Source organism: Coffea arabica, chromosome 8e (genome assembly GCF_036785885.1).
Source record: "Coffea arabica cultivar ET-39 chromosome 8e, Coffea Arabica ET-39 HiFi, whole genome shotgun sequence".
Taxonomy (NCBI): Eukaryota; Viridiplantae; Streptophyta; class Magnoliopsida; order Gentianales; family Rubiaceae; genus Coffea; species Coffea arabica.
In genome coordinates, this window is record NC_092324.1 from 46,074,543 (window position 1) to 46,090,021 (window position 15,479).

The window sequence follows — 15,479 nt, forward strand, 5'->3', positions numbered from 1 at the left end:
TTAGGGATTATTTTTTTTTTTTTTAAAAAAATAATAATAAGAAAGAAACTTGGCAAGTTTAAAGTATAAAAAATCCTCTCATCTCTTTTCTTTTCATTTCTTTCAAAGCTTCTAAAGAGAAGGGTACTTTGATTTTGGGTTAATTATATTTACCTCCTCTAAGATTTGACCAAACTACGGATCGAGCCTTGAGATTTAGCCAAAAAAAAGTAGGCATGATTGATTGTAACTTGTCTTCAAGTGAGAAGGAATTCTACCAAAAAGATACCAGCAATTAAATGCACCATTCTTTTCTTTTCAACATTTTCATTATTTCTTGTGGGGTTACTGATTGGAGGGGGCTATGGCCTTCTTGAGGACTTAAAAGCAAGGTCTTGCACATTAATTTCTTGGCCCTAAAAATATCTCCCAAGTAAAGCCTTCAATTTCCAGTTCACTACTTCAGTCTTGGCTCAAGTATATAGTTTCATTGAGACTTTATTTTCCGTAAAACATATGGCTTCTTTTGCATTTTCCGCCACCAGAATTGGTAGTAGTCCAACAACACACATGGCCCTTTTCGAAAAATTTGACCACCTTAAAAATGATCACTCCATCTTTGGGAAGGTTAACTGCCAAAAATGGGACTTGACTGTTGCCAACGTCGCTAGCAAACTTCCAGCGGCTGCTTCGCTGGCTCCAACAGTGACGACGATGATTGATACGGTCGACAATGAACGAAAGCTTAAAGCGTGGACTAGTATCCAGCAGGAGAGGTGGGAAGGAGAGCTCGAGGTCGAAGGAGAAATACCACTCTGGCTGGCAAGCCAAACTATATTCCATTTGAGTTGCCTTTTTGTTTATTTCAGGACTAATTCCGCTTTACATCCTCTAAATTGGATCATATAATTACTTTCCACAATAAATTTTAATTTTTGATATATTTTACCCTAAACTCTTATATTCGTCTAATTAGAGTCCAATCGTTAGCATTATAAACAAAATTAATAGAATTAAGAAGCGAGCACAAAACGCATGAGTATAGCAATTGCATGTCGTTAAAAGGACCAATTCCATTTTGCACTCTTAGCTTGCATCCAATTCTTACATTGTTGCATGTAATTCTTATTTTGGTCCCTAAACTTTAATTTCAAATAAATTATACCCTAAACTCTTAAGTCTGTCCCATTCGTGCCAAATTATTAGTACTATTAGCAAAACTAACAAATTTAGGAGCATTTCAAAATGCACTAGTATAGCAATTGCACATGATTAAAAGAACTAATTTCACTTGGCACCCCTAACTTATATCTGATTTTCACTTTACACTCATATCTTGTACCCAATTTTTACTTTACACCATAAACTTTAATTTTGCATGCATTGTACCCTAAACTCTCTGATTCTTCACCTTTGAGTCCAGCTTTTTGGCACTGCTAAGAAAAACTAATGGAAGTATAGATCATGCACACAACATGCAAGTGTAATAATTACACACCAGGAAAAGATGAAACAATAGAGATGGTAAATTTTCTCTCATTCACCAATAAATTGGTCTTATAAATCGAGTCTTTGGGTTAAAAGGAAACTCAATTGCTTAACAAAACAAAATAGAGCTAAGAAAAGAAATTAGAAACTATCGAATCTTTTCAGCATAAATAAATCCAAGACTAAACTTAGAAAAAGATTCTTGAGATATGCCAAGCACCAAATTAGTGGCGTGAAATGATGCTTTTTATTGGGAGTATTAGCAGCACTAAATCGCCAATAGACCAAATCAGTTTTCTAGCTTTATTCCCAGTACCGCATTTGTTATTTCTTGTGACATATTTATCAATTAGTGGCCTATCATGTCCAAATATTTGGTACAGAATGGAACATACCTAAGGAATGGCCCAGGTTTGTGGCACTTAGGTGACTACAATTTCCGACACCTGTTCAGTGGTTACGCCACCCTTGTTCGACTGCACATCGAAAATGGCCGTCTAATCATGGGACACCGACAGATTGAGTCCGAGGCATACAAGGCAGCAAAGAAGACCAACAAAGTTTGTCACCGAGAATTTTCAGAGTCACCTTATGAATCTAATAATTTTCTGTCCTACATTGGACGCATGGCTAAGCTATTCACGGGTGCTTTGCTGCCGGATAATGCCAACATCGGCGTCTTTAAGCTCGGGGATGACCGTGTCATTTGCCTTGCGGAGACCATTAACGGGTCGATCGTGGTCGATCCAACGACATTGGAGACCATTGGAAGGTTTGAGTACGATGATAGTCTTGGGCAGTTAATTCAATCCCCTCATCCAATTGTGACGGATGAGGAATTTATAACTGTGTTGCCCGATTTGATTAATCCTGGATATACTGTTGTGAGGACGGAACCAGGCAGAAATGAGAGGAAATTTATTGGGAGGGTGGATTGCCGAGGAGGACCAGCACCTGGTTGGCTCCATTCTTTCTCCGTGACTGAACGCTACGTGATTGTGCCGGAGATGCCACTGCGATACTGTCCACAGAACCTAATTAGGGTTAGGGCTGCAAACGAGTCGAGCCGCTCGAGTCGAGTTCGAGCTGGCTCGAGTCGAAATCGAGCTCGAACTCGAGTTCAAAATATTAAGCTCGTTAGCTCGCAAGCTGATTCGCGAGTTCGAGTATATATATATATATATATATATATATATTTTTTTTTTATTTTTTTAATTTTAAGTATATATATTTTTATTTTTTAATTTTAAGTATATATATATTTTATATTTTTTAATTTTAATAGTAAAATTACATATATATCCTTAATATTTTTATTATTTATTAAGAAAAAAATATTATTTTATTTTTTTTAAAAAAATAAAATAATTATTTTTTATTTTTTTCTAGCTCTAGCTCGAGCTCGAGCTTGAAATTGGCAGTTCGTCGAACTCGAGATCGAGTTCGAGTTCCATGAAATTATGTCTCGACTCGATTCGTTTGCAGCCCTATTCAGAGCTGAACTCACTCCACTCTATCAGTTTCAGTGGCACCCCGACTCCAAAGCGTTTATCCACGTCGTCTGTAAAGCCAGTGGCAAATTAGCAAGTCTCCCTTGGAAACGAGGCTTCATAAGCTTGAGTTTCATCGAATTCAAATTGATAAATGTAATTCTTATGATTTTTGGTGTATGCTCTTTCAACTAAATTGACGAAAATTTCAAAATTGCATCAAAACTGTTCGAGTTTATATCAAATATGATAACAATTACATAAATTGGTTTGAACTCAACAGTACTTAACACTAACGAGTTTATACCAAATCATTCTTTGGTCCAATTATTTTCCCTTGATCATGATATACTGTTTGTGTTGCAAAGGTGGCAAGCGTAGAAGTTCCACTATATATGACTGTCCACTTCATCAATGCGTATGAAGAGACAGATGAACATGGAAGGATTAAGGCAGTCATTGTTGATTGTTGTGAGCACATTAATGCTGATACAACAATTCTTGAAATGATGAATTTACAGCATCTTAGATCATTCAATGGTGAAGTTGTCCTTCCAGATGCAAGGTACGTAGCACTTAGGTATCAATATTTGAAGAGTTGTGAAGTCCTCTGTCAACAACACTTCTGTAAATAAGATATTAATTTGTCTAGATCAAATAGGATATTTAGGCAGGCTTGTTTTTAGGAAATAATATTTGAACGGTGAAGATGCCCCCGACATTTCGACCTAAACAAATGTGATCCCAAAACTTTTGATTTTAGGCATATTTAAAACAACCAAGGAAAGTTGATAATCAGGTAAAAATCAAATTACCATTAGTCAACAAGTTTAACTCTGTACTTTTGATCCTTAATATTCGGAGTTTGAATCATTATATCCCCTAACTTTGAAGTGATGATATTATGAGTTTTAAGATGAACTGAGATGCAAGTCAAAACAAAATTGTGTTAAACAAGTAATAGGAATTCTAATAATAAAAAATGTATAAAGGCTAACTAAACTTATTTTGTCTTTTTTTTTTTGTCATTTATTCATGCCAGTAACTTCTCACTTACCTTCTTTTTTGGAGCTAGTTGGCCTCAGATTCGGTATAATATATGTAATTGTCATTTTGCACAATTAATAATTATCTTATAAAGAGTTCTATCATATTTTCACTTGTAGTGATAATTAAATAGCTTAATTAACTATCCCTTTCATATATAAGGAAAGTATGATACATGCAAATTAAAATGATGACAATGTTTTGTAAAATTATTTGAATTATTCAACAGTTATCAATGTACTTTATATTAAAGTAAATACTTTAAACCTTAGTATTAGAACATTAAATTTTAATAGGTAGGAAAGACAAAAAAAAAAAAGAAAGGAAAAATTTTCCAAAATCTCCAAAAGCAATTCATATTGGTACTTACTTTTAGTAGTTTTTAACATATTCCTAACTACAATAATTTGAGGCCTTTCACTACAAAATTTGTATAGGATTAATTATAAAGACCTTGAATGTCAAAACTAAAATTTTCTTTTTCTTCCACTAATTTGCAGTTATCCATATATTGTTCTCCAATTGTAACTTATTTAACAAAGAGATGCTCTTTAGGCTAATCAATGATTTTGTGCCAATTTAACGTGTTTTCATAAAATTATATAGGGACGTTGGAACACATTTGTCATATATTTATTTTTGTTCATATTTTATTCATCTTATAACCCCTAATTATAACTGTTTCAAATTCAAGGGGCCATATGGATCGAAATTTCAAATACTAACGACCAAAAATATAAGTCCAAACTTTTGACTAACGACAATTTGATTTTAACTAGTAGTCAATTTTTCATTAGTCGTGTTAAATATGCCTGAAATCAGAAAATTTGAGGGCAAAATTCTTTCGGCAAAACATTAGCAAGTAGTTTGGCACACATGCTAAACATTAAGCACCAAAACTGTATTTTTTTTTTAAAAAAATTTCTTGTTGCTAAATTTCTATGATGGAAACAAATTGAAAAAGAGTTTGATTGAGTAACAGGGTGGGGCGATTCATAGTACCGTTGGATGGTAGTCCATATGGGAAACTCGAGGCAGCATTGGACCCGGATGAACATGGGAAAGGCATGGATATGTGTAGCATAAATCCTGCTTATCTAGGAAAGAAATACAGATATGCCTATGCCTGTGGAGCTCAAAGGCCTTGCAACTTCCCAAACACCCTCACTAAGGTATAGCACTCTTCATCCCTTCAACATCAAAAGGGTGGTTACCTATTTTGTACATATCTTTTGTCTTTTCTTTGGGAGGGAGAATATATCCAAAAGAGTTACTTTCCAATTTTGGAAAAGCTGACTCCAATTGACTCTTAAAATTTTTGTTCTGCAGATTGACTTATTTTAAAAGAAGGCAAAGAACTGGTGTGATGAGGGCTCCGTGCCCTCCGAACCCTTCTTTGTGGCTCGACCTGGTGCCACAAGGGAAGACGATGGTATGTTTTGATTAAGCCTCTTCCCGTTGCTTTACACATAATAAATATAATACAGCTAAAGTTAAGTTGTAGCACTAATTTGATTTTGTGCCTGTTGCTCATTGTCCATTCCACCAACCCTCCAATCTAAAATAAGACGTTAAAAAAAAAAAAAACAACCCTTCCGAATTTGGCTTCGGGACTAAATCATATTACAATTTGTATATAGGAGTTGTGATCTCAATTATCAGTGACAAAAATGGGGATGGTTATGCTTTAGTGTTGGATGGAACAACATTTGAAGAAATTGCTAGAGCAAAATTCCCTTATGGTCTTCCATATGGATTCCATGGCTGCTGGGTGCCAAAGAAGTGAAATAGTCATGTTGCAGTTTAATGGAGTATCTTTAGTATTATTACTAGCCATCAATAAGGAATTTGTTCATCCATGTATTATATGAATCAATATTGTGGTTAGTTGTCATCATAGTGCTTTTGTCTTCTCGTCAGCTGAACTCTGAGGGATCGCCCGAAACATTGGTTGTAAACTTGTAATACGTAAATCCATGTTTTTAAGTAATGCAGTTGAAGATCCATTCTGCTATACTATCTAAAGTATAGCATCCATTTCGTCTGGTTTTCCTGATCTGCGACTAAGAAGGTGGCTTTACCACTAAGATCAATCTTTCTTGCAGTCGACTAAAATTTGAATGTGCAGTAATGCGTTTGAAACCTGTAAAATTTGGACTTACTCTGAAACTTTCTCAAAATTAGACTATGATTAACATGTTCCTCATGAATTGCTTTCCTTTGGAGTTTGGGGCAACCTCCTCCCCCCCCCCCCCCCCCAACAAATTTTTTTTCCTTATTTCTACTTTTATCATTTTAAAATTTCAAGTTAATTATGCTTTACTCATTTAGTTTCTTTTACTTTAAGTAGCATCCATAGTGTATTGCATTTTTTTCCAACTCGTTGTGGTTCAATTCTTCAAAGTTAAGGAATTATTTATAGATAGGAATTCAAAACAAAAATCATGGATAACGCTGCATAATTTGGAACACTTAATCCAATGCTTTTGCCGTCTTAAAACCTCTCAAAATTCAAAAGTCAATCTAATTACATATACCAAACTCCTTTGTTTTTCTTTTTTTTTTTCTCCTTGTGTTTTTTCCCCTTATGAGTGGTGATATATGCTTTGAACTCTGAAATTCCAAATTTTGCATATGTATTATGCATTTAACTATGATAATGTATATACTGTCAGTGTATATAAGATTTACTCTAAGAAAATCTTGTATAATATCACATAATATTTCTTTTTCTTGTTTCAGAGTGATAATATTGATACCAAATGTTATTCTGAGATCAGAACTCAAACGGTGAATCATTTTCCATCTTTTAGTTTAGCAATCAATTATCTATAGTTCCACTCCAAAGTAGGAAAAGAGAATGGGGAAAAAAAGTAAATATGCAAAAAACCTAGTAGAATATCAGTTGTAAGGAGTATCCGAGTTGGAATCCTCTCCATTGTTCTCTTTATTTATTTATATCTAAATTAGTATATTTTTATTAAATCACCCAATTATGTCATTACTTTTCTTTTGATTTTTATATCAACATACTAGAAAATGGTTTTTTTTTAAAAAAAATATTTTGACATTCAACTTGCATGAAACATTAAATGATAAAAAAATGGGTTCAAAATTTATAATGATTACTCAGACGGTAAAACATAGTCAATTTCACACATAATTTTGTTCTATATAATTAATGCAAGTGATGAGATATATCATGAACATTGTTGATCTTTAAAATAATTTTCAAGTTAAATTTATCATGACGTAATAGAGAGAAGTTCTTTCTAATTCAATGAAAAGAAACCTAATCCTAGATCATTCCACCAAAAAGTCCAAATTGAACTTTGAATTTTTTTTTCCCTTGTATGTGTTCCTTAGGAGACTCCAAACTTTACCAACAGGCTGGAGGAAGAACAGGATTCAAGAGTCTACCTCGCGGTCACTTGGTTACTCTCCATTTAACATGGACTTGGTGACCCAACTCGTTTAGACGTAACGGGACTCGGCCAGGGTGAATCTTGGGCCCATAAATGATCTCTAAGTGGGAATTAGAATTTACACCTAGACAAACTCTAATTGGATTTATACTTCATTCTTGGGCCGATGTGTAGGGCCATGTTTGAGAGTTTAGGTGGGGGAAAATTTTTCCTTGAGGAAACTTAGGAGAGAGAGGAGAAGAAAATGATTACAACTTTCTTTCGAGTTGTTGGAAAGTTTTAGCAAATAAAATAAGGATATGGGTCTTTGACATGTTTGATGTACCATTAAATTTGGAATCATGATGATTTGTTGGGTAGACAATAATGATAGTAATACATTATTGATTGAGAGCACTCATGTTGTCTGTCTCCATTGCTCTCCTCTTAGGGATTATTCTAAGAAAAAAAGAAGAAGAAAGGAACTAGACAAGTATAATGTATAAAGAATCCTCCCATCTCTTTTCTTTCCATTTCTTTTAAAACTTGTAAAGTGAAGGACATTTTGCTTTTTCTTTCCAAACTTTTTGCTTTTCTTTCCATCCAAACACAGAAGTAATCATGGCCACAGCTAAGGCCAAGTTAATTGCCCCAAAACCTAGTTTAACTAATAAGACCATTAGTCACATGATTATAAAATCTTTCCATTGTAAGGCTTGGAGCCTTCCATTGAATTGACAAAAGGTGAATTCATCAAAACTCAAAAAAAAATTTTGATATTTTTTTGACGCCTTACAATTCTCTTCCTTTTTTCTTTTCCTGGTTCTTTTTTTCAAGTTTCTTTGGTAGGAAGAGGACAAATCACGTTTTAACCCTTTTTTTTAAAAAAAAAAAAAAAATTTATGGTAGTGATTAGGAATTCGTACTTTTGTTTTGATAAAATTTAAATTTCATTAATACGTTGTTAAAAATCATACAGCACGATTTTACTTTTTTAAGAAATTCGTTCTTTGTCTTACCATTGTCATGACAAATTACCACTTTATGCTATTGCATCATTTCAATGTAATTCTGATAGCTGATCAAAGTTAAAGAAATGAAACATGAAGTCAATTGACACCATACAATAGGTTTAATAGGTGGTGTGCAATAAATAACTCGAGAGTGTAAATTAGAATCCCTATGAAGGCTATGAGTGTGCAGTGAAATCAATCAAACGAATACAGAAAACAATTCCTTTAATTTCGAAAGCCCCAAGATTTGGTCGTCCAAACAACAATAAATGGCAGTGTTGGATTAGTCCACCGGATTAAATATTGGTATAGACTATGAATGCCTTTTAATGATCCCACAATTTCACAAGGCCCTATGCACAATATGACAAAAGGAAAGGTGAAGTTATGGAATGCTTTGTAAATGGTCAAGAAAAAAAAAATTATTAAGAGCAAGCAATCATGGTCTATGGATAAAGAACAAGCTCTAGAACATGTAGAAGTCTAAGTTGATGTTTACAGAAAGAATAATATAATTACATCATCTCATATTTTCAAATATGCACATCAATGTCAATTGTCACGAGGTCCAATACAGAAACCACACGGCCGCAAGGAGCATGCAGCGGAAAAGAGAAAGTACAATCATATGCTTACAAAACTAAGTTATGACAATTAGAGGAATATTCGGACTCTATTATACTTTGTCTAATATGACCAAAAAAAAAAAGACGTACATACTATTTAATTGTAGCACCGAGTATATCACCTATTTTGGAGTTAAGATGTCTTACATTTCTGACAGAAAGTACAGGCTAGAATATGCGTTAAAGATTATGCTTTCTCACATCCATTTTGAGAAAGTTTTTCCCATTTTATATTTGGATGAAATATCTCATACTTTTTTGTTCCAAGTTTAGTTGTTTCCTACTTTGTTTTTCCTGATGGTAAGTTATGGTTTTCTAGAAGCTAACTTGTGTCATCAAACAACACTTAGATCAAATGTCAACATTGGCTTTTTTGGTTGCTTGCTGAACTCTTTTGTACTTAATTTGTGTCATCTCTTAAATTTGAAAATCCCAACTCCAAAAATTCTAATATAGGCCTAAATCAGTTAATTAATGAATTAAAGTTGAATTTTACATTTGAAAGAATTGGATTCATTGAATGGTAATATTTTGTATTGAATTACGTTTCATTTTTCACCCTCAGATTCTCTCTTTCAAAGCCAAAGAAATGGTAATCAAAGTTCAGTGGACTGGACGTACACATGAGGTCTAATCCGTATCTCGATTTTCACAAACTAAAGCCCTTGAGACATTCCACATTTTTGATTCGCTTCCCACTTCTGATGTATTGATTTTGACTTTGATAAGCTTGAAATGATAAAGCACATAATAAAAATTGAACAGAGAGAAAGAAAAGCTTAGTGCAAGTAAATCAATCAATCGTCAAATATTCTTTTACACCAAGGGAGGTTATCAGATAAATTACCAACCTGACACGTGAGTACGAGTCAGCATTAGCCCCAAATTCCAAATGATGGTTCATGTGTAAATGGGGCCTCCCATTAGTGAATTCTAAGTTAGTTGACAGGCCAAATTAATCTCTCCCTCTCTCTCTGAGTTTTAGTGTTGCCATTGGGAAACCCTAATTTTGTCTGCCACATTAGGTCAGCCCATGACTCTTTGGTTGATGTTTGTGGGAATCAAAGAAGGCATGAAGGGACAGAAGCAATTACAACAGGCACTTCAACAATCTTAAATATGTATAATCCTCCAATTGCAAGCCAGATAGGACACATCTTTCAAGGCATTTTAGGTTTAGTGGATCATAATTCATGAGTTATTTTATAAGTTAATCACTTTAGCCATTACACATGTAGGGCTCGACTTAACCCTCAAAAAAAGAATAGGAAAAGAGAATGTAGGGCTCCCATCAGTTTCAGCTGTACCGCTGCCTTCTTTTCTACCCAATAAAATTAGGGCACTGAATGCAGTTAATTGACCTTGTGTAAGTGTAATCAATTTCGAACCATCTAGTAATACTCAAATATGGTTTGTTATTATTTTTTTTAGTAGGGAATGTGAGAAAATCCTATTATTAAAGCCAATAATACTTCTTTATCCAAATATGATCACATTTTCATCTCTCAATTATTGGTATCCTATCAGTAAATCCTATTATTCATCTGAAATTACTTATTTATGAAAATGGAAAAAACAACAAAAAATTGATATGTTTAAGAGAGGGGGGGGGGGGAGTGCTTACAAATAAGATAACGATGTAATTTTTTAGAAGTTTGAGTCCGTTCTATTTGGATTATAAACAAGAACATGAAGGTGAATATTGACTATATGGATGCAGTTCTTTTGGAATTTCTTATGTTAAATTCATTCATGAATTTTAGTATCTAAACTATATTCTCAACTTGAAAAAATTGAGACCAAACGTAGACAAATCAAGAGTGGAAGGGTCAGCTCGAGCAGTCGAGCTAATTTTACCAAGGTCTGGATGGTAAATTTTGAAAGCAAATTTTGTGTTTTTCAAATTTGAATGCAACAACCAGGATTGATTTCAGCCAATTCCGGTCATGAACCAATCTTTGCTTTTTTTTTTTCCTTTCTTTTGTTTTAAACAAAAAAAACTTTGGTCACCATTTCAAATCATGATACGTTTTCACTATCATAAGTTACTTGTCGAGAGATTTACAGATTATTCATCAAAAGAAACCTTAATTAGTAACAAAATTTGAATGCATAATATTTTGCAAGAAAAATGATCCGTTCTTATCAATTAAACAAATTTATATTGACAATGTGAACCTTCTCTTCTCTGCAACCACAGCCTCGGATCCAAAAATAATAAACCGAGCTAAAATATTAAACCAGAACCGTGGATCCACAAGTATGATCCAATGTGAGTCCTAAACCAACTTATGTGATTGGAGAGCTGCCGATCCACGATAGACTGGGCATTTCTTGTCGTGTGCATGGCCGAGCACAGTGTCTGACGTCAATTCAACATTTGAAAGATTCCCATCAATTCAGGAATAGTAATAATTAAGAGTTCCAAGTGCGTAATTAAGGTCTGTCATTTTCCACCACAACTCTGCACAAAGAAAAGAAATTTTATTCCCCATGAAGTAAACTATAAGTAAATACTAGTAGACTCGTGAAGCTTTGGCATGAAAGGATGCCGGGTGGCAGACACGAGGACCCATATAGATTTGTTTTGCGGACATTAAAATGTTTGCTGATTGCAGCAACGTTGATGAATCAAGAGGGAGTTCTTGAGAAACCACTTTCCCAAAGGGTGTGGACTACCAAAAGAATGAAAATGGTGTCCCCATCGCCTTGAGCTTGAAATGGGCCACAGGAAACACCCCTTCTTCCTTTCCAGATATCCTCATGAATGTTCTTCTATTCAGTGATTTTGGTGCAGAAATTGAAAAAAGAAAGAAATTATTGATCAATTATATGATGACAAGAAGTTAGTAGATAATTTTGTAGACACTTGCTACTATATTCCGAATGCTGTGTGCTCATTCCCTTAGGAACATTCCACAATATTGGAAGCTAAGGGTACATGGAAAGTACCCTATAGAGCCAAAATCTCCATATGACCCCTATGGCGAGCAATGGATGATATACTTCCTCAGGAGTTTTTGCGAATAAAATTTGAAATTTGCAGGATGCATAGATTTTCTTTTGGATGGCTGTGGAAACCCACTATTTTCTTTTGTATGTTCCTCCTCCATTTCTGCAGGTGTTTCTCAATTTTACTACATTTATGATGGACGTATATAAAGTAGGTTGCATCGTTATATTGTTTTCCAAAAGTATTTATATCTTACATTAGTACACTTGGATTGTAAGGGAGGCGGGGAGGGGCTACCACCCCTAGAAGACCACAAAAATTCTTTTACATCCCTTAAAAACTCTTAAACATTTCATATATATATATATATATATATATATATATATATATATATCGTTATAGAAATTAGTATTTGTCCAACCCCAAGATTTAAAATATCCTTTTCTATCTTCTTAAAACATTAAAATGTTCACTTATATCATTATAACTATTAGACTTTGCCCTCAAGTTTCTTATAAAGATATGGGATAATTTCAGAAACCTCTCTTGAGGTTTTTAACAATATCACCTAGTTCCCTTGAGGTTTGAAAAATTACATATACCTCCCTCGAGTTTACCGTTTCTGTAACAAAAATTATTTAATGGTCAAAATTTTAAATGAATAACCCAAAATGCCCTCATGAAATTGTGAAGTTCATTTTATCTTCTTACAAAATTATTCACAAACTATGGAACATGCACAAAATTTCAAACTCATTTTCAACACTCATCTCTACTATTTTAACCCTTTTCATATTACCACATTTCAAATTAGTACTATTATCACCATGACCATGACCATGACCATTACCACTACCAATTCCTACATTCTAAAACCTCAATCGAAATTTAAAAAATTTGTATTGTTAAATTCAAAAAATTTTAATTACCGCATCAATATAACATCCTATCCCTCAACTATATATTGAAGTATCAATACGAACCTATCTTTTTTAAACCCAATTTACATATTCTTCTATTCATATTCAGATCCTCCAAGTAAAGTTAAAATTAATTTTTAATATGTTATTATTGTGTCTAGGACATGATCGATTATTTCACGAGTGAATTTTATTTTTGTTTCTATTAAATGTCTAATTGTGTGATTCATTCATATGAACAAGATTAGAAGTGAATTGTTTAATTGCATAAAAAATTATTAATATGTTAAAACTATTATGGTCATTTTGTAGGGCCAAGAGAGGTATGTGTAATATTGAAAATCTCAAGGGTACTGGATGAAATTGTCACAGACATCGAAGGAGGTTTCTGAAATTATCCCTAAAAGTATAAGAGTACCACCTTAAATACATACATCTTCACCAGTCTTGCCTCCAAATTCCATCTCTGATTCCATCATGCCAGTGCATGAATATCCTTTGACAACTGAGATTCAACATGCTACTAAAAAGTAGTGAAAGCATCACAAAAAAATTTTATGCGATTTAGAAACTACAATCAGCTTAACATAAAAATCTATTTCTTTACCTGGCAATACCCGGCAAGTCTCCACTGTTTTCCTCTAGGATGGAAATTGATAATCTTTGAACACCTACTCAACTCCACAATCAAGTGTTTATGCATCTTGATGGGACCCAAGACCCTCAAGATATTTAGGCCATTTAGGCCACAGGATATTTGTTTTAGAACATTTTTTGTTGGCATATATTTAATGCAATTTCTCTTTTCGTAGTGCTTGCTCGGGTGACGTTCTAATTATTGTGAATAAGTTCAACTTAAGCCTTGTTTTAAGCGTCATTGAAAAATGAACTATAATAATTTGATATATATGAGATAAAAAAGTGACTGAAAAATATATTCATGAAATTTATAAAAAAATTTTCTTAAAAAACTGCAATTCAAACAATGCTTAATTTTTTTTCCAATTAAGATTAGATCGACAAAACTTTTTTCGCTGCACATATACTCAACAAAACAGCTAAAGAAGCCAAGGTCAAGCTCATCCGGGGAGCCTATCATGACGTCAAGTAGGCAAGAAAAACGATTGATAGCAATCAGCTCAGAATCATTTTAACTAGTTCTTATGTCGGCCTAGCCTTATTCGACATTTGATTTAGGGATAATTTCAAAACCTCTCCTGAGGTTTCTGATAATTTTACTGAACTCCCCTAAAATTTAAAAAATTACACATACCTCCCTTGTCATTTAAAATGACAATACTACTCTTAAATGTTTTAATAAAATTCCCTTGTTTGGTATGCTTATACTTAAAATGACTTTAAAATTATTTTTTTATTCTTTTTCCTTCTTATTCCTTTTTATTTTAATTTGTTGCCAATAAAATTGTAAAATTACCACTATTATCTATAGTTTTTATTGTAACTAAATGTCGAACTAATGATTTTTTTGATGAGTTAACTTTATACGTAATCCGATGTTTTTTGCTAATCTTTGTTTTCTATTTTTTGGTATTAAAATTAACAATAAATCAAAAAATTGTCCAAAATCACTACTAAATTATGATAATCCCACTACTCAAAAAATTCATAAACTCTGAATCAATTATTTCAACATTTTATTTCTATTTTATAAATCTAAATTCATAATAAAATACCATCAAAAGTATCCTATCATACTGATAAAATTATTATTATAGTTATTTATCAAATAGTAGGTATGGACATGAAAAATTCGGCACCTTTTCCTTATAATTACATTATATATTCTTATAATTCTATAGAAAAGTAAATTAAAATTCATTACACAAGGATATTTTTGGATATTCATTTAAAAATTTGACCAAGTCAATATTATTCTAAAGTTTTGCTACAAAACTATCAAATTAAGGGAGGTATGTGTAATTTTTTAAACTTCAGGGGAGTTGAGTGAAATTATCAGAAACTTAGGGGAGGTTTCTGAAATCATCCCTTTGATTTACAACGTTAGATACAGTACTTCAGTTTCCGAGCTTAAAAGGCGTAAAAAAAAAAAAGTTTTCAAGCTTAAAACTTTTGATACATCAAAAAAAATTATATAAGTAATTTTGGTACTTTAATTAATAGGTTATAGAAGTTGGGCTCCCTCTCCATTTAAGAGTATGACGGAATAAGTTATAAATGTACACTAATTAATATAGAAACCCCCATTACTTTGTAGAAATAACTGAAAACAACGAAAATTCGGGTGTCTTTAGGGTTGTGTTCAAAATTGGCACTAACAGTAATTTCAGAAATAATTAATTTGATTACCCATTTAAGTATTGAAATTACTATGTGATATATCTACAGCTCGTGGGTCAATTCAGTTAGTTCAATTGTCAAACCAGTGACTCTTTGGGTAATCACTTTTCCTTATTAAGATCCTATACTACAAGGAAAAGGAAACAAAAAAAAAAAAGACCTTTTCTATGTTTTAAGGTTAGAAAACTTTGTGAAAAAAGTTGAAGGACATCAACAAAAATTATCCAATCTTACTTTACA

General features: G+C 33.0%; 2 protein-coding genes across 2 annotated transcripts; both read left to right on the forward strand.

The window, feature by feature from the left end:
- The first annotated feature begins 356 nt into the window (after positions 1–356).
- Positions 357–3,271, forward strand: LOC140012604 (carotenoid cleavage dioxygenase 8 homolog B, chloroplastic-like). The gene has a single exon (XM_072060867.1). The coding sequence runs from the start codon at positions 1,830–1,832 to the stop codon at positions 2,709–2,711; it is 882 nt and encodes a 293-aa protein (XP_071916968.1). The 5' UTR covers positions 357–1,829; the 3' UTR covers positions 2,712–3,271.
- On the forward strand, positions 2,928–5,898 carry LOC113704398 (carotenoid cleavage dioxygenase 8 homolog B, chloroplastic-like). The gene is made up of 5 exons (XM_072060868.1): positions 2,928–3,113; positions 3,326–3,522; positions 4,987–5,176; positions 5,334–5,436; positions 5,645–5,898. Exons 1-4 carry the CDS (start codon positions 2,928–2,930, stop codon positions 5,346–5,348), a joined length of 588 nt encoding a protein of 195 aa, XP_071916969.1. The 3' UTR covers positions 5,349–5,436; positions 5,645–5,898.
- Positions 5,899–15,479: the final 9,581 nt, after the last annotated feature.